The sequence below is a fragment of the Protopterus annectens genome, chromosome 7.part0 (genome assembly GCF_019279795.1).
Source record: "Protopterus annectens isolate FY-2018-M chromosome 7.part0, PAN1.0, whole genome shotgun sequence".
NCBI lineage: Eukaryota > Metazoa > Chordata > Ceratodontiformes > Protopteridae > Protopterus > Protopterus annectens.
In genome coordinates, this window is record NC_056739.1 from 1,956,042,118 (window position 1) to 1,956,064,771 (window position 22,654).

The window sequence follows — 22,654 nt, forward strand, 5'->3', positions numbered from 1 at the left end:
TTGACTGTTTGGACAGATTTTGCTTTTTCTTCCACTTTCTTTAGAACCTCCTGTGCAGGGGAGCCAAACAAACTTTGTTTCTCCATAGGAGCATCTAGGAGTTTTGACTTAACATGGTCTGGTAAGGATTGTTCTTTTAACCAGGCATGCCTTCGAATCACTGTTCCAGTCATAGCTGATCTAAAGGAAGCCTCCAGTGCATCATAGCCACATTTTAAGAAATGGTTACTGACCTGCTGAGAGTTATGTACCAAATCCTGAAGGGACTTGCGGTCTATAGGTTCAGGAGAGGACAGTTTTTTATTTAGCTGGTCTAACAAAAATTCCTGGTACTGAATCATGTGAAATTGACAGTTTAAGGCCCTGGCCGAAAGAGTAGCAGAAGTATAAACCTTTTTACCCCATCTCTCTAATGCTCTAGATTCCCTTTCAGAGGGAAGAGGGTTTTTGGCAGAGGCAGCTGTCACACCTTTAGGGCCCTGTGAAATGGTTTCAGGGTCTGCAACAGGAGCCTTATACAAGTGGTAGTGTGTGTCGGGGACCCTGTAATATCTGTCAGGCTTGGCAGGGGCCGGAGGAAGAGAATCAGGGGCAGTACAGGCATCATTATATGCATCATCAACAACTGTAACTACTGGAGGAATGGCTAAAGGCCTATGCTGTGGTAAGTGTAAAAAAGTCCTTAGCCTTTTCCTTGAATCTGAAAAATCCTGGCCCTGCCATTGGAAGTGTTCCCTCATAGCATGTAGGGTTTCCCCAAAAGAAAATTCTTCAGGAGGAGAAGCAGAAGGAATGGAGTCTTCTGCATCAGAATCCTCATAAGGAGAATATGGGCCTTCCTGATGGTCTGAAATATCTGAGTCATCCGAGGAATAGTCTGTAGAGACAGGTTCCGGGGGTTCAGTCCTAGACCTCTTATCTGGAGGGGGTTGAGAGGCCCTGTCTGGGTGAGGTTGGGATCCCCTGATCAAAGAAATAAGATCCTCAGCCAGGCTGAGTATTTGGGAACTAGAGGTAGGCCTGTGTGAGCGAGTTTTAGCAGGTAAGGCCTTAGAAGATTTAGCTGCTTTAGCCCTGGAAAAGGCCTTGATAGACATAGAAGCAGGGGGTCTAGCAGCCCCACGTGCAGGGGTAGATATGTCTAAAGGAATAGTGTCTGACAAATCCTGGGTGCCTGCTTCTGTAGCAGTAATTTCAGTAGCAGATTCAGCCATGCTCTGTGAGGCCTCGGCTATCGGAGGCATGCTTTCGGCCGAAGGAAGTACCGAGGACTCGGTTTCAGCCGAAACCGAGACACTCGCGGTTGGCCTAACCGCGGTTTCAGCCGAAACAGCGGACCACGAGTGTCGGTCCTTTTCCTTGCGCTTTTTAGCTAATTGCGTAGTCGGAGTCTCCGACGGCATTTTGTAAGCAAAAGTGGGACCAAAAAACTCCTCTGCAAACTCCGACTGACGTCTAAGCGTCCGTCGGTTGAAGGAAGCACAGGCTAGACAAGCTGATAAGTCGTGGTCTGGGCCTAAGCAAGGAAGGCAGTAAGAGTGGAAATCCTTATGAGGTATTTGTTTCCCACAAGTTAAACAATTATTTACTTTATCTGACATCAGCTGAGGCAAGAAAGAGTCCCCAACAGGGTACTTAGCTTTTTAGAAGTCTTCGGTAGTATGAATCTCTGGATCTGACCGACCGGCACTTGCGAACAGCTTCTGCTTCAGGCACCGCACGGCCAGAAAGACTGAGGAAAATGGCGTCGGCTGATGCCTTTATACCCCAGCAGCTATGACGTCGGGTGAAGTGCGACATCAGCCGAGGCCAGACCCAGACTTTGGAATCCGGCCGACCGAAGGGCTGCCTGAGGCAGGACAACCCATATGTTAGGACTGCAGATGCATCCTTGAAGGACATCATTTGTTTCCGTGAGAAGTTTGACCTGCTACTACTGCACACGGCAAGCTGCAACGTGTCTATATTACCTTGTCAAAAGATGACAATATTGAATGGCATAAACATCAAAAATGCCGTACATCGAAATTGTTCTTGTGCCCCACACCCCTGCTAATTATATATACAAACTCCAAGATCGCACTACAGTGAGGAAAGAGCAAATTTTCTCATCCCCACTGTACCATGATCCCGCAACACTTTCGTTGTACGGCATTTACGACATTACTGCCGTTCGATGCTTTCAACATGCGATAAGGTGAAGCAGACTCGCTGCAACTTTTAAATACTCGCTTGCTAAGTATGTACCAACTGCATTTTTTTACATTTTAATCCACAAGGACATGCAGAAAAGGCAGAAATGGGCAGTCTGACATTACACAGTAACAGCACTCCTTTGTGATACAGTTTAGCACAACAGGTTACAGAGGAAGGAATACAATTCAAAAGTGATCCAAAGAAAAAATAAATAAAAGCAATGTGCAATAATAGACTAAATATTATCCAAATGCAGTTCCAAAGTATAATGCAAATAACTGACTAAAATTCCGTGCATATATTAGGTAGCATGAAAACATTTGCAATGCACAAATAATGAAAAAAAAATAATACATAGTCTGTGTACAAAGACTGTGGAAAACTCACCTTAAACAAATATTAATCCAATTATAGTTGCCACAGACGAGCTGTGTGTAGGTCTGTTAGCAAAGCAAAATGTACAGGCAACACTCAAAGAAAAGAAGTTCCTGCCATAATACAGCTGTTGCAGCTCTGACATCACAGAATGGGTGATCTCTTGCTTGTTCTGCAGTGGAATGCAAATATTGCTGTGGTAATGGAAGTCTGGAGAGGGAGCTTGGAAGAAAACTATGGCTGGTTAGTAGCCATCCTGATGTCAGTTGTTCAAAGACAACAGCAATGTTTTCCACAGCACAGGGTTTGTGTACTGACAGCAGTATGCTAAGACAATGCAATATTTGATAGAAACAGTTGGACTAATTGTATTTTAATGCTGGACTCATCATTTCTATCACAATCAGGAAATAGGGACAAAGTGCAGGAATGTTGAGCAATTCCAAAAGGTATCCCACTGATCTCCTTTAAGTGATGAAGTATTTGAACCACAACATAGTGTATTAAATATCACACCAAACAAGACCCATGGCCTATCAAAGTCCAAATACAGGCAAACAAGGTGACTGTCAAGTTGTTCCTACACACAACTACACTTTCTAAAAAGAGAAGACTGCTTGATAAGTCACATGGATTAACAGAATATATGTTTTATAAGCAATAAAGAGGGTGAGCTCAAGACCACTAAAGAGGAATGGATGAAAACATAGGCAAGAGAGCTCACAGTGGTTGTTCCCCCTGTAAATAATGAAAATGTATGTTTGAAATGAGTAGGAAAAAATGCTTTGGCTCTCAGCCAAGTATACTACATGGGCTGAACAGTAGTCCAAAATGAATATTTAGAACTTGTTAGTCAAGTCTTTCTGAAATAATAGTCTAATTTCCCTGTTTCTGAACAGCCAGGAACACCTTGACGACACGGTGCAACACAGTGAACCTAGACAACATTCAAGGATTCAGGACTTATGGAGTCAGATTGCAGGTTTGTGTGATGCGAGATAAAGCACAAGAGCTCCTAATAGATTGCCACTAAAACACAGAATTGCTCTTGCTATGATGACACCATTATTCTCCCACTTCACTCCATTAAGTAAACCAATTTAAAAACATGGACAATACCATGGATGATGAAACAACTTGACACAAAAGTCCAACAGGGAAGTCATTGTGTACCACTACTAAAGTGCAATGTTACATATGAAGTGAGTCGATAAGACTACTTGAACATTATCTAGTATCTCATCAAAATGACGTGGTTAGCTAGTGGTCACTAGACATACCTTGATTTCGGTTTCTTCTGACTGGTTGTCTGAGAGATGAGGAGAGTGAACTTCACTTTCAGGCTCTTCTTTGGGGAGTTTGGGTTTTTTTGGTGCTCGGGGCTTCCTTTTCTTCGGTGTTATCTAATACAAAGGAAAATTTTCAAATTTATTGTGGCTCATGAATTTACAAACACACACTTCACAAACTAAGACAAATGGTCAATGATCATATTATTTCCAAACAATTTATTCATCCCTGTTAAACAGTAATAATGTGCAACTATTAAAGTTGGTTAGTGCCACAGCTGCATTTAGCACTAAACTAAATATTCATCACAGTATGAGACTTATTCCGCCAATAAGGATGATGACACTCACTATGAAAACAGCAGAGTTGTACTAATAATTTGTTTACACATTAACTGAAGTCATAAATCATACTAAAATATAGAGGATTATGAGCGGGTCACCAGTCATAACTTGTTTATAATGTGTTTGAGACATGAATGCAAAGAAATTCAACTCGAGAACGAAGCAAAAATAAAAAAAGAAAGAAAAAAGCACTTGTGTTTTTTCCGACTTTCAAAGCAGTAAAGCATTTAACGAGCACTGTCAGAAAGACAGAAGAACAAAGTCCCTTACGTTTCAGTGATGAAGCAGCTTACACTCAATTTGCCATGCCTCTCAACTGGATTTCCACAGAATGTTCAGATATTTGTCTGATGTTTGGTCTGTTCTTCATAAAATCTGTGGTTTTCTAACAAATCACCGGGAATGAAGTCACTAAATAATGACATGCCTTTCAGTTTCAGACTGTATCATTCAGAAAATGCAGGTCAACACAAATGCTGTTATTCAAGCATCTTTCCAAGTTTAAAAAAATAAGTTAAGGACATTACTGGCTTAGACAGCAGGTGTAAACAAATCTGTTTTTTATTCTGATGCTGTCTTGTGCTGGTCGGTACTGGCAGATGTGACTGCCTAGCTCGAGTCCCACCTTTAACAAGTTAAACAGGAGGTGCTTACATTCGTTAAGATCAGGTCTCATGCTATAGAAACACTTAACAGATTTATCTTTTTTTAGATATCAGAGAGTAACCGCCGCCCTCCATGCATTGCAAATTATTACTTATCTGGGAATAACCACAAACAGTACTGATGATGCCAAATAATTTTGGTGATACAGCATTCTTTATTTCTAAGATCACTTAAGAATATGTGACAAGTCATCAGTCTAACTACATAGCTAGCCTGTCCTCTCTACAACAATCATTTTATTCATTAATCAGATTTACCACACAATGCTGGAAGCAAACAGCATTAAATTCAATTATTAGATATTATGAGTCGTATATGTATTTTCATGGTTCAGTGGTGGTGCTGTGGTAGCGTTGTCACCTCATAGCAAGACGTTGTCCCATTCGATTCTCAGCTAGAGCATCTTCTGTGTGGAGGCATGCGTGATGGGCGTACCTTTGTTGAAGGTTGTGCGTTAGGGCTGGTAACTCAAAAGTAAAAATCCTCTACCAATCATTAGCGGACCGGAGTTCCGCTGTGGCGAGCCCTAACCGGGAAAAGCTGAAAGACTCATTACTTTTAGTCTTCAACTTGTGAGTTGCTATGAAAAAACGAAATGACAACTCAGGCTACTCTGATAAACTGAGGTGACATTCCAGGGCACAATATAATTCAGGAGTTTCAGGGAAGGAAAATCCTAATTATGGTAAGTGTACATCAACCCACATAACCCATCAAACATACCTCCCAACCGTCCCGAATTCCTCGTTTTTTACCGAGTTTTGGGGTCCAAATGATGGGGTGTCACGATTCCCGAATGACAATCCATCATTTCCGATTTTTTCCAATTTTTTTTACATTTTCGCGCTGTTTTGGCTGACGTCATCATGTGAGCGATGACATCAGCGCCGTCAGTGCTACCAACCTATCGGAATAGCTCTGCACACATTTCCGGCTGGACTGTTCAAATGCTGCAAGCGGCGGGAACAGTTATTTCATTTTAGAAGTCTTCTTTTTGGTGCTCGAAGCAGTTATAGCTCTTTCGTTCATACAGCAATGGAAGATTTTTGTGCAAATTTAAAGGGCTCCAGGTGAGGTAAGGAACCAACGAATTGTGTTAACAGACCAACCAAGCTAATCAGACAGTTAGTGGAGTGGACGAGTGGTTCATTAACTCTGCGCCGACTCATGTTGTTCGTTCTAGCCACTTTGGTTTTTAATGTACTAAAAACAGATGTGTATTAATGTAACTTATAGCTGTAGGCAGCAGCAGTCACTCATGGATACTTAACTTTAGCTTAGCACTAGCAGGCAGCATCTGAACAGCTCGCTAGTGTTGTATGTGTGTTGTGTTGTACTAAGCAGACGATAAATAACTTCCTCCATGCTTTGCCCACTAAGGCACTAAGAGACTAAGTTATGTTTGCAGCAGGTGCAGCTCGCAGTCATATTCTCTTGTATTGCTCTGAATTTGAAAGTAAAAAGTGTATTTAATCCATCACATTTGCATTTAGTTAGTAGCGCATTGGTAATGGTGTCTTCCATCCTGTCACTGCTGTAATTTCTGCATCGCAGTGTTTTACGAATGAACAGTCCATAGTGTTTTCTTACTTTGTTTTAGTGCTAGGTCATCTTATAGGCGTATGCTGATCCACTCAAGGGAAAACAATTGCAGTTTGGCACCATGGTGCAGTCAGTGATGCAGCCATGATTTACAACTGTTGCCTCACAGTAAGGTTCTCTGGTTTGATTCGGGTTAGGGTGCCAGTGCCACTGCCTTCTGTGCGGAGTCTGCATGTCCATTCCTCCCTGCTTTGAGTGGGTTTTCTCCTATTTCTTCCAGCATAAAGACATTTCTCCCTGGGTATCTGCTGAAAAATTGATTTGTTGAATTTTGTTCCAAGTTGGACTTTAGTGGTAAACAATTGTTAAATAAATAAAATTAAATTGAAGTGATGTGGTATTCACAGTGGCTATATGGTATTGAATTTAAGGGAAATGTGCAAAGTTAATCGCTCCACATATGCTTGATTACATCACTCTTGGAATGTTTTTGCTTAAATTGTTTTTCATTCTGCTGAATCGGTTTCCTTCTAGCAGACTTTTAGTGTATTGTTCTGCTGACTGCATACTTCTAATACGATCTGGCATTTAAGGGAAATTCTTATCACACTGATTCCTATAATACAGAAGTATCAGTTCTCAGTTTGAGTCTGAAAAATGTGCATTTCTAGAATAATATCTGTAGCCATTTTAAGGGAAATTCTTAACATTGTTTTCAACTTATATATTCAAAAGTGCCAGTTTTCAGCCTGAGTCTAGAAACATAATGCATCTTCGTGTCTGCTTTGCAAAATTGAGTTTCACTGATTATATATCCACACAGAACAGTTTGCCCCAAGGTCGACTTTCTTTGTTAGCAGTAAGATAAGTATATTAGTAGCTTGATGTATTTGCTGCACTTTGCTATACTGAATTTAACTGCACAGTGTGAAGATACTTCAGCTTAAATGAATAAATTAATAATATCTGGATGACAGGTGCAATCATTTTTCAAATGATTGTATGTACTGTTGCTATGAAGTCAGCACAGCAGTGAAAATGATGCTGCTCCTTTCCCTATTGCAATATTACTAGCTTAACTTTTTTTTTTAATGTAACATAGCATAGGCAATGTATTCCTCAAGGGCAAGTTGAAGAGGCACTTTATCTGTAAATAAAATAATGAAATATAAAGTTGTTTGCTAGCAACAACCTCCATTAGTTACAGATCTCTTTAATGTGGAATTATTTAGATGACTTTTACTTCTGCAGAGATTGTGCATATTTACTGATAGTCATGGATTGTAGATGTTTGAGTAGACTTTTATGATGGAAATGTGACTTGTGCCGTTTTGTTGGAAAAATGTTCAAAATTTAAAATGCGCTCAAACAAGTGTGCTGTTGTTGTATTACACAAGGAATATAATTTAACAGTCAGGAAGGTGCATCAAAGAACACATCCATGTTTTGTATGCAAGAGGGCTATGATTTGAAAACAGACCAAAGGTAATCTTTATCTTTAACCTCGGAGGTCTTATGTTTTTGGCTCCTCTGAGGTACTACCTTAACAATGGATGAGAAAAAATAGGTGGTTCCGTATTGCAATGAGCTGAAATGGCAGAGGCATGGATTTTAATTGATGAAAAGGATAGGCCTTTGTCCAGCATCTCAGTTAGGTATTGTAAAATCTGAGGAATGTTTGGTACAGACATGTCAATTCCTTGTGCCTGGTTCCAAGCACAAAATCTCTTCCATTTTTCTGCATAAGATTTCCTGGTACTGGGCCTCCTGGCCTCCAAAATAACATCCATCACTGCTTTTGAAAGAGGTGTGTTCTGAATGTCTACATTATCTGCCATGCTGCCAGATTTAGGGTCCTGAGTTGGCTGTGCAGGATCTGACTGTTTCGTTGGGTCAGTAAGCGAGAAATTAGAGGTAATGTCCAGGCTGGGCCTTGAGACAAGCTCTTTAGGACTGGGTACCAGTGCTGGTGCGGCCAGTCTGGTGCAATCAGAATCATTTTAGGCTTCTCTTGTCTGACCTTTAGGAGTACCTTGGGGAGGAGAGGCAGAGGAGGAAAGGCATATACTGTTAGGGCTTTCCAGCTGAATGATAGAGCATCAACTTTCCATGCTTGCTTGTGATAAGTTCTTGTGCAGAATCTCTTTAGTTGGCTGTTGTGAGGGGAGGTGAATAGATCTATGTCTGGGCATCCCCATTTCTTTGTTATCATGCTGAAGACTTGTGGATCCAGTTTCCACTCGTGGGGATGCGTGAGGTTTCTGCTTAGTCCGTCTGCCAGGCTATTTTTCTTTCCTGACTTGTGCAGTTTTGTTGGAAAAATGTTCAAAATTTAAAATGCGCTCAAACAAGTGTGCTGTTGCTGTATTATACAAGGAATATAATTTAACAGTCAGGAAGGTGCATCAAAGAACACATCCATGTTTTGTATGCAATGGGGCTATGATTTGAAAACAGACCAAAGGTAATCTTTACCTTTAACTTCAGAGGTCTTATGTTTTTGGCTCCTCTGAGGTACTACCTTAACAATGGATGAGAAAAAATAGGTGGTTCCGTATTGTAATGAGCTGAAATGGCAGAGGCATGGATTTTAATTGATGAAAAGGATAGGCCTTTGTCCAGCATCTCAGTTAGGTATTGTAAAATCTGAGGAATGTTTGGTACAAACATGTTAATTCCTTGTGCCTGGTTCTAAGCACAAAATCTCTTCCATTTTTCTGCATAAGATTTTTTGGTACTGGGCCTCCTGACCTCCAAAATAACATCCATCACTGCTTTAGAAAGAGGTGTGTTCTGAATGGCTACATTATCCGCCACACTGCCAGATTTAGGGTCCTGAGTTGGCTGTGCAGGATCTGATTGTTTCGCTGGGTCAGTAAGTGAGGAATTAAGAGGTAATGTCCGGGCTGGGCCTTGAGACAACCTCTTTAGGATTGGGTACCAGTAGTGGCGGGGCCAGTCTGGTGCAATCATTTTTGGCTTCTCTTGTCTGACCTTTAGGAGTACCTAGGGGAGGAGAGACAGAGGAGGAAAAGCGTACACTGTTAGGGTTTTCCAGCTGAATGATAGAGCATCCACTTTCCATGCTTGCTTGTGCTAAGTCCTTGTGCAGAATCTCTTTAGTTGGCTGTTGTGATGAAGTAGATCCTTGAAGGCTGTTAGGGCATTCTGAACAGCTAGCATCTCTTTTTGATTGATATGAAGATGCATTTGGCTTGCGGACCAAGTGCCATGAATACATTTTCCTGCCATGTGCGCCCCCCAGGCATAATCTGAAGCTTCTGTTGTTACAGTCTGCCTGGCTGTGGGAAGGGTGACTGGCTGTCCCTTGTTGTGGTGACAGGCCTGCGCCCATCATCGAAACTCCTGTTGTAGGCATGGAATGAGGGTAATTAATGCCTCCAGGCTGTGGCAATGTTGAGTCCAAACACTTTTTAGATACCATTGTAGTTTCCTCATATGCAGTCTGGCATATGGAATTATCAGGATGCAGGATGCCATGAAACCCAAAGCCTGCAGAATTTTTCTTGCAGATAATTGGGTCTTTGTTGCCAACATTTTGAAGTAAGAAGTCAGTTGCCTTTGTTTGTCTGGCATGAGATAAGCCATCTGGGCAGTTGTATTTAAGCTTGCACCCAGGAATATTATCTCTTGAGAGGGTACTAGTTTTGATTTCTTTTCATTTACTGTGTACCCTAGGCAAATTAATAATCTTTTTACAAACGCCAGATGCTTTAGTAGAATGTCCTTGTTCTCTGCTTGCTTGAATAAGGCAGTCATCTAAGTAAGGATATATTTGAATTCCTCTTTGTCTGCAAAATGCAATTACTGGTGCCAGGCATTTTGTAAAGACCCTGGGCACAGTAGATAAGCCAAAGGGCAGTGCAGATAATTGGTAGTGCATTGAACCAGCTATGAATCTGAGGTATCTTCTGCAAGATTGTCTGATTGGGACATGCAGGTATGCCTCTTTTAGGTCTAAAGTTACCAGCCAAGCCTTCTTGCCCAGCATGGGCAGAAGCTGCTGCAGAGTCAACATTTTGAATTTTGGAACATCCAGAAAAGTGTTTAGAATAGACAGGTCCAGTATTGGTCTCCAAGCGTTGTCCTTTCTGGGTACCAAGAAAAGTCTTGAGTAAAATCCTTGTCCCTGCTCTTGCTGTGGTACATGCTGAATGGCCCTCATGTCCATGAGGGATGAAACTTGCTTTTCCTGCCTCTGCCCATTGATTGTGTGGCAGGTCTGGCATACCTTTTGCCTTTGGCAGGGTGTGAAAGTGGAATCTGTAGCCCTGAGACACTATATTCAAGACCCGTTTGTCCTGGGTGATCATGCGCCAATTTTGTGAAAAAAGTGCTAGTTTTCCCCTTAAGGGGGCAGCCAAAAGATATGTGCTTGGTACTGGTGGAGGAAAGTCATTGTGACTGTTTCCTATATGGCTGTGATTTGTCTTCTCCGCTTTTGGTAAAAACACTCCATTTAGACCTGTATGAGCCCTGGGGGAGGGATCCGCCTCTAGGGCGTCTGTATCTGCCTTTTTGTGGCCTGTCTGACACTGGAAAGGACCAATTCTTTGTAGGCCAGTTCCTGCTAAATCTGGGCGGCTCTACCTGCAAGAAATCCTTAACTGTCTGCATAGATTTCGCTTTATCCTCCATTTTCTTCAACACCTCTTCTACCTTAACACCAAACAAAGTATCATGCTGTAATGGAGCATCCAATAATTTTGCTTTAACATGCTCAGGCAGATTCTGTTCCTTTAACCAAGCATGCCTCCTAATGACAAAACCCGTAACAGTGGCCCTGCAAGAGGCCTCCAGAGAATCAAAACCACATTGCAAAGTATGTTTTCCCACTTGTTCAGCAGCATGCAATAAATCCTGCATTTCCTTGTTTTCTGGACATTCAGAAACAGTCAACCTTTTTTGTTTTAGCAGTGACATTATGTATTGCTGATAATTAAGCATATGAAACTGACAATTTAAAGCCCTTACAGCTAAGGTAGCAAAAGTGTAAACTTTTTTCCCCCATCTGTCCAGTGTCCTTGAATCCCTATCAGAGGTGACAGGGTTCTTTGCAGTGGAAGCCTCGACCCCTTTGGGACCCTGAGAAATAGTTTCTGGATCAGCAGCAGGGTTTTTATATAGAAATTTATGAGAATCTGGAACCCTGTAGTATCTGTCTGGCTTAACAGGAGCAGGGGGTAAAGAGTCAGGAGACAGGCCAGACTCTGAAAAAGCATCATCTACAATGTCTAGAACAGGGGGAATAGCAAGAGGTCTGTGCTGAGGTAGTCAAAGAAAGTCTCGGAACCTTTTCTTAGATTCTGAGTAATCTTGGCTCTCCCAGTGAAAGTGCTCCCTCATGGTATGTAGGGTTTCCCTACAGGAATAACCTTCAGGAGGGGAGGCCGAAGGGATAGATACTTCAGCGTCAGAATCCTCATAGGGAGGAAGAGAGTATTCCTCTTCAGAAGAGCAGTCAGAGGAAATTGAAACCTGATCTGAAGATTCATATACTGTCTCTTGCCTAGGCCTCTTATCAGGAGGGGAATGGGAACCCCTGATCCAAGTAATTAAGTTTTCGGCCATTTTAAGCATCTGTTTTTTAGGCATGGAAGTCTGTCCAGGAGAATGCTGTACTTGTTTCTTTATCTTTAGAGCTGCTTTAGTCTTTGCCTTTGAGGCTGAAGTTGCCTTTACATATAACTGTGTAGGTCTGAAAACACCCTCAGAAGCCAATACCTGCTCAGCGGCTCTGGACCATTTGAGGGAATAGTTTTCGAGTGACCAATACCTTGTGTTTCCAGAGGTCTAGTTGGTTCCACATGGGAGTCGGAAGCGGCCTGTGGCTCTGAGGTAGCGGGCGTCAGGGGCTGCTAAAGCGTCTCACTGAGAACCGGCGACTGGCTTAGTGGAAGCCTCGTCGTCGGTTTTGGACCTCGGATGCCTGTCCTTTTCTTTATCCTTGCGCTTTTTATAAACTCCAGTTGTCGGCTGTTCCAACGGCAATATATAATTGAATCTTCGGCCAAAGTAATGAAAGGCAAAATCATACCGATGCTTAATAGTGCGTTGGTTAAATCTAGCACAAAACCGACAGCTAACAACATCGTGATCAGGGTCTAGGCAAGGAATACAATAAGAATGAAAATTCTTATGAGGTATTTGCTTCCCACAAGAAATACAATTGTTAACTTTTTCTGACATTGGTCTAAAGCAAGAAAAATGTTTCCCTAACGGGGTACTTAGCTTTAATGAAGACTTCGGATCTGAAATTCGATTTTGAAAATCTCAGGAGTCGGCCGACCAGCACCTGTGAACTGCTTTTGCTTCGGGCACCGTGCGGCAAGAAAGACTGGAGAAAATGGCGTCGGCTGCATCTTTTATACCCCTGACGCACTGACGTCAGGGAAGAGGCGACAGCAACCGACACCGGACCAAGACTTTGGAATTCAGGCCGACTGCGGGTAGCCTGCCAGCAGGATAACCCAAGTGTAATGACTGCAACAGTGAAATACGAACATCTTACAGTCCTCTGGGACCTTGTAAAATCGGTCAGGCTTCTTAGGAGCAGGAGGCTGGGAGTCTGGGGCCTTGGAAGCAAAGACAAAGGCATCTAGGAAATCAGGTAGTAAAGGAGGAATACCTGAAGGACTAGCTGATTCCACCTGCAGAAGGTCATAGTACCCTTTTTGTACATCAGATACCGGAGTGATATTCCATTTGAAATGATCTCTCATTTTGATTAGGCTTTCACCAAAAGAGAGTTCTTCCATGGGTATCTCAGTTTCACTGAAGTCCTCCTCCAGGGAAGAATAATCTAGCAGGGAGGGGATCTGTGAGGAGTAGGCCAAAGATTCCTCTTCTGAGGGTATCTCTTCACCTGAAGAAACTTCTTCCCTGATTTATGTGGAGATACTGTGCTGGGTGGTGTAGGAAGTGAAGCACCCATGGGGGGCTTTACGGCCATAAGGGCCTTGAAAAGACCTTGGGTTTATTGTTTCCAGTCAATGTGAGGATCCTTCGGAGGAGCCAAATGTTTTGTTTTCTGCTTTTTCTTTTGAAGCAGATCTGCCCTATGTAGTGTAGGAGGGCCAGTCGTACACCTACATTTGATGATATCCAAGTGAATTTCCTCACGCACCAGAATCTGAGGTATGCCTTTAGGGCCTTTGGTTATTACAAGCCTCGGTTCCCCCTTTAAATCTGGGAAGGATGCCTGCTCAGCCTCTGAGGACATGCAGGGCAGCCTCATCATCTGGCTCAGCCTGGGATCTAGAATCAGGAACCAGCCGTATCTCCGGGCTCTTATTCCCCTCAGGAGAGACGTCCATAGTAAGACAGCAAAAGCTTCAGGCCTCTGCTTTTTACCCTTCCACATAGTGACCAACTTGACATCGAGCCCCAAGGACTTTAAGGACTTATTTTCCAAGTTAAATGGCTAAGGAGTAAGGTCTATTTCAAGGGTCTTTGGTACAGACACCTAGCAAATGGGACAGGATTTGTGGTCGTGGGTAGGCCCTAGGCAGAAAAGACACCGAAGATGGCTATCTTCATGTGGAATTTGTCTTCCACACTGCCATTTGCCTTTTTTGGATGACATGAACTGCTTAACTGTTGTAGGTTACACAGTTAACATTTAATCGTTGTGGGCTACACTCAAGTGTTATAGCCATTTCTGTGCATTTAGTGTTTTTTTGATTGTATCTGCTTTATTTTCTGGAAAAAAAAATACTTGTTTTCCCGCCTTTCTAAGCTAGTTTAGTCCAGTTTTCAGGTTAGTGCTGAATTCAGGGCTGTGTTACAAGTTTCTGTGTTTGCCCATACCTTACCTGGATAGAAGGAAGTTTCTCTGTTCACTGTGAGAGAGGGAGCTTTGAGCAGCCTATCTGTCCCTAGAGGAGTGGTTTCAGCCCATAAATGAGTACTTTTATTGGCCATTTTGGGCTAATTCCTTTCTCTCTTTCATTTCCCTGCTATAAAACCCGCATTTGCGCAGTTTTGCACACTGGGCAGCGCCGGTTAGCTAGGGTATAACAATTCCTGGCTCCACAAAGTCTGTTCTTCAATTTTTCCCTTGGAACTAGACAAACTTTCAACTTAAGCACTCAACTCATTCACTTCTCATCCCTGCCCTTGCCCAAATCTCATAGAAAGCACTAATAAACCTTAGCCTAGACCCCCCTATACTGTAGAGAAGGACAAGGGTCTATATTCGACCTTACCAGCCAATCAGTAAAACAGTTCACTGTACCTACCCAGGCATGTCCAAAGGGCAGTTTCAGGTGTACTCTCCAGTCCAACTGGTGAATCTGGGCATTTTGAGGCAATGTTACAAATGCCTCAGGTACACAGACAACCCTCTCCTCCTTCCACCAAACACTAATACATGCGAGAGATGCAATTATACAGTCAAACTGCTGGCTAAGCTCTCTCATCCCAAGACTGGACCAGGCAGTCAAGAAGAGAAGGGAATTATATGCATCACACCACCAGTCTCATATAAACCTATGAAACCAGCACTGGCAAAAAACACACAAATACACAAAAACATACTCGGAGGCTCTAAATAAAAATCTGCAAAAGCAACAGAGACCTCCAAAGCAGACATACAAGCAACCTCCACCCCTCCCAACACAAACCATGAAACACATACTTCACAAAACCAGTGTGCCACTCAATCACAGCCCTTAAGGCAAAATAACATGCCCAACACACTAGTAATAGGTGAGACTATAGTCAGGCACACTGATATCCCACTCACTAGGCTGAACAAGGTGAAGGTCACTGTTAGTTGCCTGTTGGGTGCCAGGATCCGCCACATAACACAAGCACTAAGGTCACTACAGAACAAGTACAAATATGACTCTGTCATTGTCCATGTTGGTGTGAATGACCTGAGCCATACCTCCCTGGACTACATGAAGAGAGACATGGAGGAGCTCTCTGATCACGTAGTCCAGGCTGGTATGATACTGACCCTGAGTAGCATCCTGCCCTCACCAAAAATGATACCATGGTATAGAGAAAAAAATTATCAATTTCAACAATTGGCTAAGCTTCTGGTGTCATTCAAAGCGGATCCAGTATCTGGCAGCCTGGGATGGCATGCTCCAACAAGCCACGCTATTTTTCTAGAGACGGCTTGCACCTGTCGCCCTTAGGCTTTCGAATACTGGCCAAGGCTCTTGCCACCCCATACTGCCTTTTTTAGGCAAGGCTCAAAAGACAAACCCACCGCCGTAAATAGCACAAGTAACAAAAAACTGAGGGTAATGCTGCTCAGTGCCAGAAGTCTAAACCTGAAAATGCACGCACTCGAGGCACTCCTCAGTATGGATAAAATCAATATATGCGTAATAACTGAAACCTGGTTTAAGGCTCCAGAGAGCACCCCAGCACTACCAGGCTACAACTCATACTATACATTTCGGCCACAAAACCTGGACTGAAACACAAAAGGCGGGGGCGTAACCATATTCATCAAAGATACCCACACCTCCAGGTTAGTGGCACAGCACGATGCTTCAGAGATCATCCACATGCAACGGGCCGCCGGCTCGAAAGGGGGGCTTGTCAAGGCCTGAAGAACCAAAGATAAATCCCATGGGGGTACTACCTTCCCTGACCGGGGGTCTGAGGAGGAAGGTACCCTTGAGGAAAGCTTTAGAAAGCTTGGAAGTGATAAGAGGGCCCGATTCATGCCCTACATGATAATGCGAAATCACTGCTAGTTGTACCTTGACTGTAGAGCAGCTAGCCCCTTGATGAAAAAGGGTAGTTAGAAAATCCAAAACCAACGTAAGAGGCGCCGTGAAAGGATCTAAGTGATGGTGCCCCACCCAAATGGAGAAACGTTTCCATTTACTTCGATAAACCCTTCTGGTGAAAGGTTTGTGTGCTGCTACTAGGATGGCTTTGACTAGTGAGGAGATTCCGGGAGTCCTTATCAGGAGTGGAACTGGAGCAACCAAGCAGTCAGCTTGAGGTTGACCAGGTTGGGGGTCGGAAGACCCAGAGGGTGAGTAATGAGATCCGGAAGGGTATCCAGAATCCAGGGTGGATGAATCAGATGAGACCACAGGTACGGAAACCACATTTGACGAGGCCAGAATGGGGCAATGAGGATCATTTTGCTCCCCAGCCGATTGGCTTTCTGTAAGAGTTTTAGCATCATGGGCAATGGAGGGTAAGCGTAAAGGAGACCGGGAGGCCAAGCATGTACTAGAGAGTATCTCGGGGACTCCCCCTGGGGGGGGATTAGAGCGAAGTAACTGTTGCATTTGGTATTTGAGGGAGAGGCAAAAAGATCGCAACAGGGTTGCCCCCATTGGGCAAATATTTGTTTCGCTACTAGAGGATTGAGAGACCATTCGTACGGGGTCAGAATCGAATGACTGAGCCTGTCTGCTAGGATGATGGACCATCCCGGAATGTGCGTTGCAATGAGAAAGCGGTTGGTGGATATCACCCATTCCCACACTCTCATGGCCTCGCGACAAAGAGGATAAGACCTGGTTCCCCCCTGTTTGTTGATGTACCAGACAACTGACATGTTGCCCATTTGTACTGCAATCGTCCCAGTCGGAAGAAGACTGTGAAGTGCCTGCAACGTCAAAAGCACTGCCCTCATCTCTAGGACATTGATATGCAAGGAGGTCTCTGTGTCGTTCCACGTGCCTTGGACCGTTCTGCCTGAATAGTGCCCCCCCCACCCCAGGCGAGAGGCGTCCATGGTCACTGTGGCGACGGGGGAAGGCATCGAGAATGGTCGTCCCGTGCGGTGACTCGGGGACTAGAGCCACCACAGGAGTGACCCTCTGCAAGCCCTGCTTAGGGGAATAGGATGGGACAGGGGGTTGTGAGACAGGGACCATTGTACCTGGAGGGTCCACTGCAGGACCCTCATATTTACACGGGCTAGGGGCAGCAAAGGAATTGCTGCCGCCATGGACCCTAGAGCCCTCAGGATCAATTCCGCCAGTGGAGCAGGAAGTCGGAGAATGGCCTGAACATGCAACCTCAGTTTCTGAAGCCGATCGGGAGTCAGAAAGGCAAGCATTAGTCTGGAATCCAATCTCACCCCTATGAAATCTATTACCTGTGTAGGGACCAGAGAGGATATGGCCATGTTGACAGTCAACCCTAGGCTATGAAATCTATTACCTGTGTAGGGACCAGAGAGGATATGGCCATGTTGACAGTCAACCCTAGGCGTGGAGCAAGATTGAGGAAATAATCCCTGCCTGAACAGAGCAGATGCCTTGTTGGGGCGATGAGGAGCCAGTCGTCCAGGTACGGAAAGACCTGAATTCCCTGAAGCCTCAGGTGGGCCGCTATAACCGCCAAGACTTTGGTGAACACCCTGGGGCTGAGGTGAGACCGAAGGGGAGGGCCCTGAACTGAAAGTGGCTGGCTCCCAGCCGGAAGCAGAGGAACCTCCTGGAGCGTCTGTCCACCAGAATGTGGTAGTACGCATCCTTGAGGTCTATCGAGCACATCCAGTCATTCTCCCGTAATAGGGGGAGAATAGATTGTAGCGTGACCATTCGGAACTTTTCTTTGGGTACTGCCAGGTTCAGGAAAGAGAGGTCAAGAATGGATCTCAAGTCACCCATCTTTTTTGGCACCAGAAAGAACCTGGAGTAAAACCCTGATCCGAACTGATCTGGGGGGACGGGTTGGATGGCTCTTTTTTGCAAAAGCTGCTGAATGTCTGTAGCAGCCGCCTCCCTCTGATTGGGTGGTACGTTGGGGAGGCTTCTGGTTTTGGGGTTTACAATAAAGGGAATTTGGTAGCCTCTGGATATGATGCGAAGCACCCAGCGATCTGTTGTTATGGGCTCCCACATTGCTAGGTGCTTCGAAAGACACCCCCCGACTGCCTCCAGAGTGGAGCAATCGGGCAACCCCTCAGGGGTTCTGCGTGGGCCTCTCACAGAAAGGTTCTCTGGACCTAAAATTTCTGGGACCCCCTCTGCCTCTTGGGCGGCGTCCTCCCTGTCCTCCTCTGCCACGAGAGGACTGGTTGTCCGGAGCAGACTGGGACTGATGTGATTTACGGAACCACATCATCTTCTGACCCTTTTGGTTCTTGGAAAAGGACCTCTGGGGAGCAGAGAAGCAGACTCCGACAGCAGACAACATCTTCCCGTCTTTCTCGGTCTGGACTAAAGTGTCGCGAACGGTTTTCCAAACAGTGCAGAACCATCAAAGGGGGCATTCGCAAATGACGCATTAAAGATTTCCGAGAAGTCACAATGTCGGAGCCAGGCTTGGCGCCTCATTACCAGGCCGGCTCCGCCAGCTCTAGCGGCTCCTTCAGTTGCGTGAGACAAGAGCCGCATAGAGGTGTTGGAAACTGAATGTAGAGTGGACATTCGGGAGGAGTACAGCTGCTTGTCCCCTTCCGACATGGACTCTGGGGAGGATGCAGCGTATTCTTTTATTAGATCTCGCTGCATCCGGATGACGTGTGCCATATAGTTCAGCGCCCTCATGGAAAAGGTTGCTGAACTAAAGACCGGCTTCCCAAGGCAGTCCATCGCTCGAGACTCCTTACAGGTGGACTCCTCGGCAGGTGGACCACAGAGCTCTCCTGAGCCAACTCTCTCTCAGTGGCCACCGCCACCAACATGGCATCCACGGGGGGACCTCTGCTCCAGTGGGTTCTTTCAGCAGGGGGACTCAGGATTCTATCCAGGCGCTTGGGGACTGGCTCTACAGTGTCCGGCTCCTTCCAAGCCCTGATGGAAATAAGGTCCGCCAGGGGGTCGGGGGAGGGGACAACCAAGAGGTAGATGGCCCTGCTTCGAACGCCTCTAGGAATACGGACTCATCGGAAGAAGCCTTGGGGGCAGACCACCCTCCCCTAATCCTGAGCATTTCCATGATGTCTCCAAAGGAGACATCCTCGGGGGGTGACCCTGGGGAGCCTTCCCCTTCATCTACGTCCGTATCTTCCGTAAGGGACGCGGGGGAGTCCACGTGCCTCCTCTTACACTTAGCTTTGTGAGGGACCTCCTCGGGGGGGGGGGGGCTGTCCGAGGAAGACTCACCAGCAATGTCACGTTCCAAAGGAACACCCAGAGACGCTGAAGCAGGCTGCCCCGAAGGCCGGGTGATGGGAGCCTGGACCAGCTGAGAGGGAGTGCAGGGGGGAGCCGAAGCCAGGACCGGAGGTCTGGATGCCCTCAACAGTGCCCTCTCCACCACCGCGAAAGCTGAGGGGGAGCCACTCTCGATAGGATCCGAGAGTCGACTCCCACTCGGATCCGGGGCCGAGACCCTCGGATCCGAAGGACCCGTGTGCTCTGACCGGGACGGAGCCGAAGTCACACAGAGTCCCTCGGATCCGAAGCTCAACCCACGGCTCCAAAAGGTCGGATCCAACAAGCTTGAGGGACCAGTCGGAGTCGAAGTAACCAGTACTATCGGCTCCGACCCACCACCGGATCCAACGCAGCTCGGCTCCAAATGCTCCGAACCCGGAAAGCGGGTCGGAAAAGGAGCAAAAAAATGGGGTCGAGCTCCGGAGGGGGGGGGGGGGAGGCAACAGCACTCCCATCTGCAACTGGGCCTGGATGAACCTCCTCATCATCCGGTCCATGTCTGCATCTGACATACTAAAGGTGGACCTCGACGAGGCCACCGAGGCAGACCTAGAGTGTCGCCTCGATGACCTCGACGGGGACCAGGTCCACTCCTCCCCGGGTCCTGGTGAGAAAAAAGGGGACCGGAGCCGAGGAGGAGGTGATCCAGAAGCTCTGGATGGAGAAGGCCGTTTGGCGGGCTGGGCCGAGGAGGAGTCCTCGGCCCGCCGCTTATGGTGCTTCTCCTTCTGTTTGGCTTTCCCGGCCTCCCTCTCCTCAGGAGCCGAAGCGGGAGGTTGAGTCCCGACCGGAGGGAGGGAGAGAGGTGTGGCTACCACCGAAAGCTGGGTAGCGGCCACAGAAGTACCAGAGGCCGGAGCCGAATCCGGGGGCAAAAGGCCCGCCAGGATCAGCTTCGATCTCCGGTCCTTAAGTGCCCAAGGCATCTAACGCACCGGGTGTGGCCATCCGCAGGTGAAAGCTTATGGCCACACTCGGTGCATTTTGAAAAGATGGCTTTAGGGGCCTCCGACATGGTATACAGAAAAACACACTCACTAGGCCCCTACACACACCACAAACACACACTACGAACCAGAGAGGGTAGGGAGGAAAAATTAAACACAAAAAGAGATAAATATAGGAAACCTAAACACTCGTACACACTCACACAAGAAAAAGGAAGAAAAAATGCAAAGTTTTTCTCACAAAAGTTACTCAACTATCAGGAGCTCGAAATCCAGCTTCAAGCGTGGCAAACTAGATCTGAGGTCAGTCAGGGTTGGCAGGGGATTATGGGTAAAGGGAGGAGCTAGGAGCTCGGATCTATGCTGTGGTAGAAGTTGCCAGCTCGGATCAGAGATCGGATCCGTATCCCAAAGGTTGCTGACAAATGAAGTTCCTACTTCAGATCTATTTTTCCAGCTGAAGGACAGAGCATCCACTTTCCAAGCTTGTTTGTGGGGAGTCCTTGTGCAAAATTTGTCCAATTGGTAGTTTTGGGGGGAGGCAAACAGGTCTATATCTGTGCTCCCCATTTGTTTGTCAACATGTTGAAAATCTTTGGTTCCAGTTTCCACTCGTGTGGGTCCATGAGGTTTCTGCTTAGTCTGTCTGCCGGTGTATTTAGTTTTCCTGGCAGGAATTGAGCTTGTAAATGCACTTGGTAGCTCAAGGCTGTGTTCCACAATGCCATGGCTAGTCTGCAGAGGGGTTGGGTAAGAATGGGTACCCCCTGCTTGTTTATGTACCATGTAACCATGGTGTTGTCCATCTTTACCATTAACTGTCCTGGAAGAATGTGGTCCTTGAAGGCTGTCAAAGCATTCTGTACAGCTAAAATTTTTTTTTGATTGATATGCAGGTGCATTTGACTTGGGTTCCATTTCCCCTGAATGCACTTCCCTGCCAGGTGAGCCCCCATGCATAGTCTGATGCTTCTGTTGTTAGAATCTGGGCGGGGTAAAGTGAATGGTAGTCCCTTGTTTTGGTGGCAGGCCTCTGCCCACCAAAGGAACTCTAGGCGTAGGCAAGGTATGACAGGAATCATTGCTTCTAGATCCTGAGAATGTTGACACCATAAGCTTTTTAGATATTATTTTGCATTTGTTAACCGGGTTGGTCCAGCTGGGTAAGAATTTACCCTTTTTCAGTGGAGACCCAAGGGGGGAAAAGCCCCAAACAGACATACAAATACATACGAACAAAGACAAATTAACAACTATTGTAGTTTCCTCATATGCAGTCTTGCACATGGAATTAGAAGAAAGCAGGAGGCCATGAACCCCAAGGCTTGTAGTATTTGCCTTGCAGACAGCAGGGTTTTTGTGGCCACTAGTTTGAAGTAGGTTGTCAAATGAATTTGTTTCTCTGGCATGAGAAAAGCCATCTGGAAAGTTGAATTCAAGCTTGCTCCCAGGAATATAATGTGTTGACAGGGTACCAGGTGTGATTTCTTTTTGTTTATGGTGTACTACAGACAAGTTAGCACCCTTTGTACAAAGGCCAGATGATTCAAAAGTATGTCCTGGCTTTCTGCCTGAATTAGACAATCGTCCAGGTATGGGTATATTTCAATATTTCTTTGCCTGCAAAATGCAATGACTGGAGCAAGGCATTTTGTGAATACCTGGGCGCAGTAGATAAGCCAAAGTGCAGTGCAGGGAACTGAAAGTGCGTGTAGCCTGCTTTGAAGCGTAGGTATCTTCTGCAAGATTCCCCGATTGGGATGTGCAGGTATGCTTCCTTTAAATCAAGGGCTGCCAACCAGGCATCTTTGCCTAGCATAGGAAGCAACTGGTGAAGAGTCAGCATCTTGAATTTTGGAATCACCAAAAAAGGTGTTTAGAGTAGACAGGTCCAGTATAGGATGTTATGAATTGTCTTTTCTGGGTACCAGGGAAAGTCTTGAGTAGAAACCTTGTCCCTTTTCCATTTCTGGTACTGTTTGAATAGCCTTTATGCTTAAGAAAGAGAGAGTAGTTGATTTTAAGACTCTGCCCACTGATTTGGGGGTAGATCTGGCCAACCGTTTGGGGTTGGTAAGGTGTGGAAGTGAAATCTGTATCCTTGGGACACTATTTAAAACCCATTTGTCCTGGGTAATGAGTTCCCAGTTTTTTTGCATGTAGAGCAATCTTTCCTCCC

The 22,654-nt window shown here is 45.5% G+C and overlaps 1 protein-coding gene across 3 annotated transcripts in view; it reads right to left on the reverse strand.

Annotated features, from left to right (window-relative positions):
• The window catches only part of CHD2 (chromodomain helicase DNA binding protein 2), a 3,702,317-nt gene that overhangs the window by 389,369 nt on the left and 3,290,294 nt on the right, over positions 1–22,654 (reverse strand). For all 3 annotated transcript variants that reach the window (XM_044078379.1, XM_044078380.1, XM_044078378.1), the window contains one exon: positions 3,852–3,974. In XM_044078379.1, the coding sequence (XP_043934314.1) occupies positions 3,852–3,974 (123 nt within the window). The remainder of the gene's footprint in view (positions 1–3,851; positions 3,975–22,654) is intronic.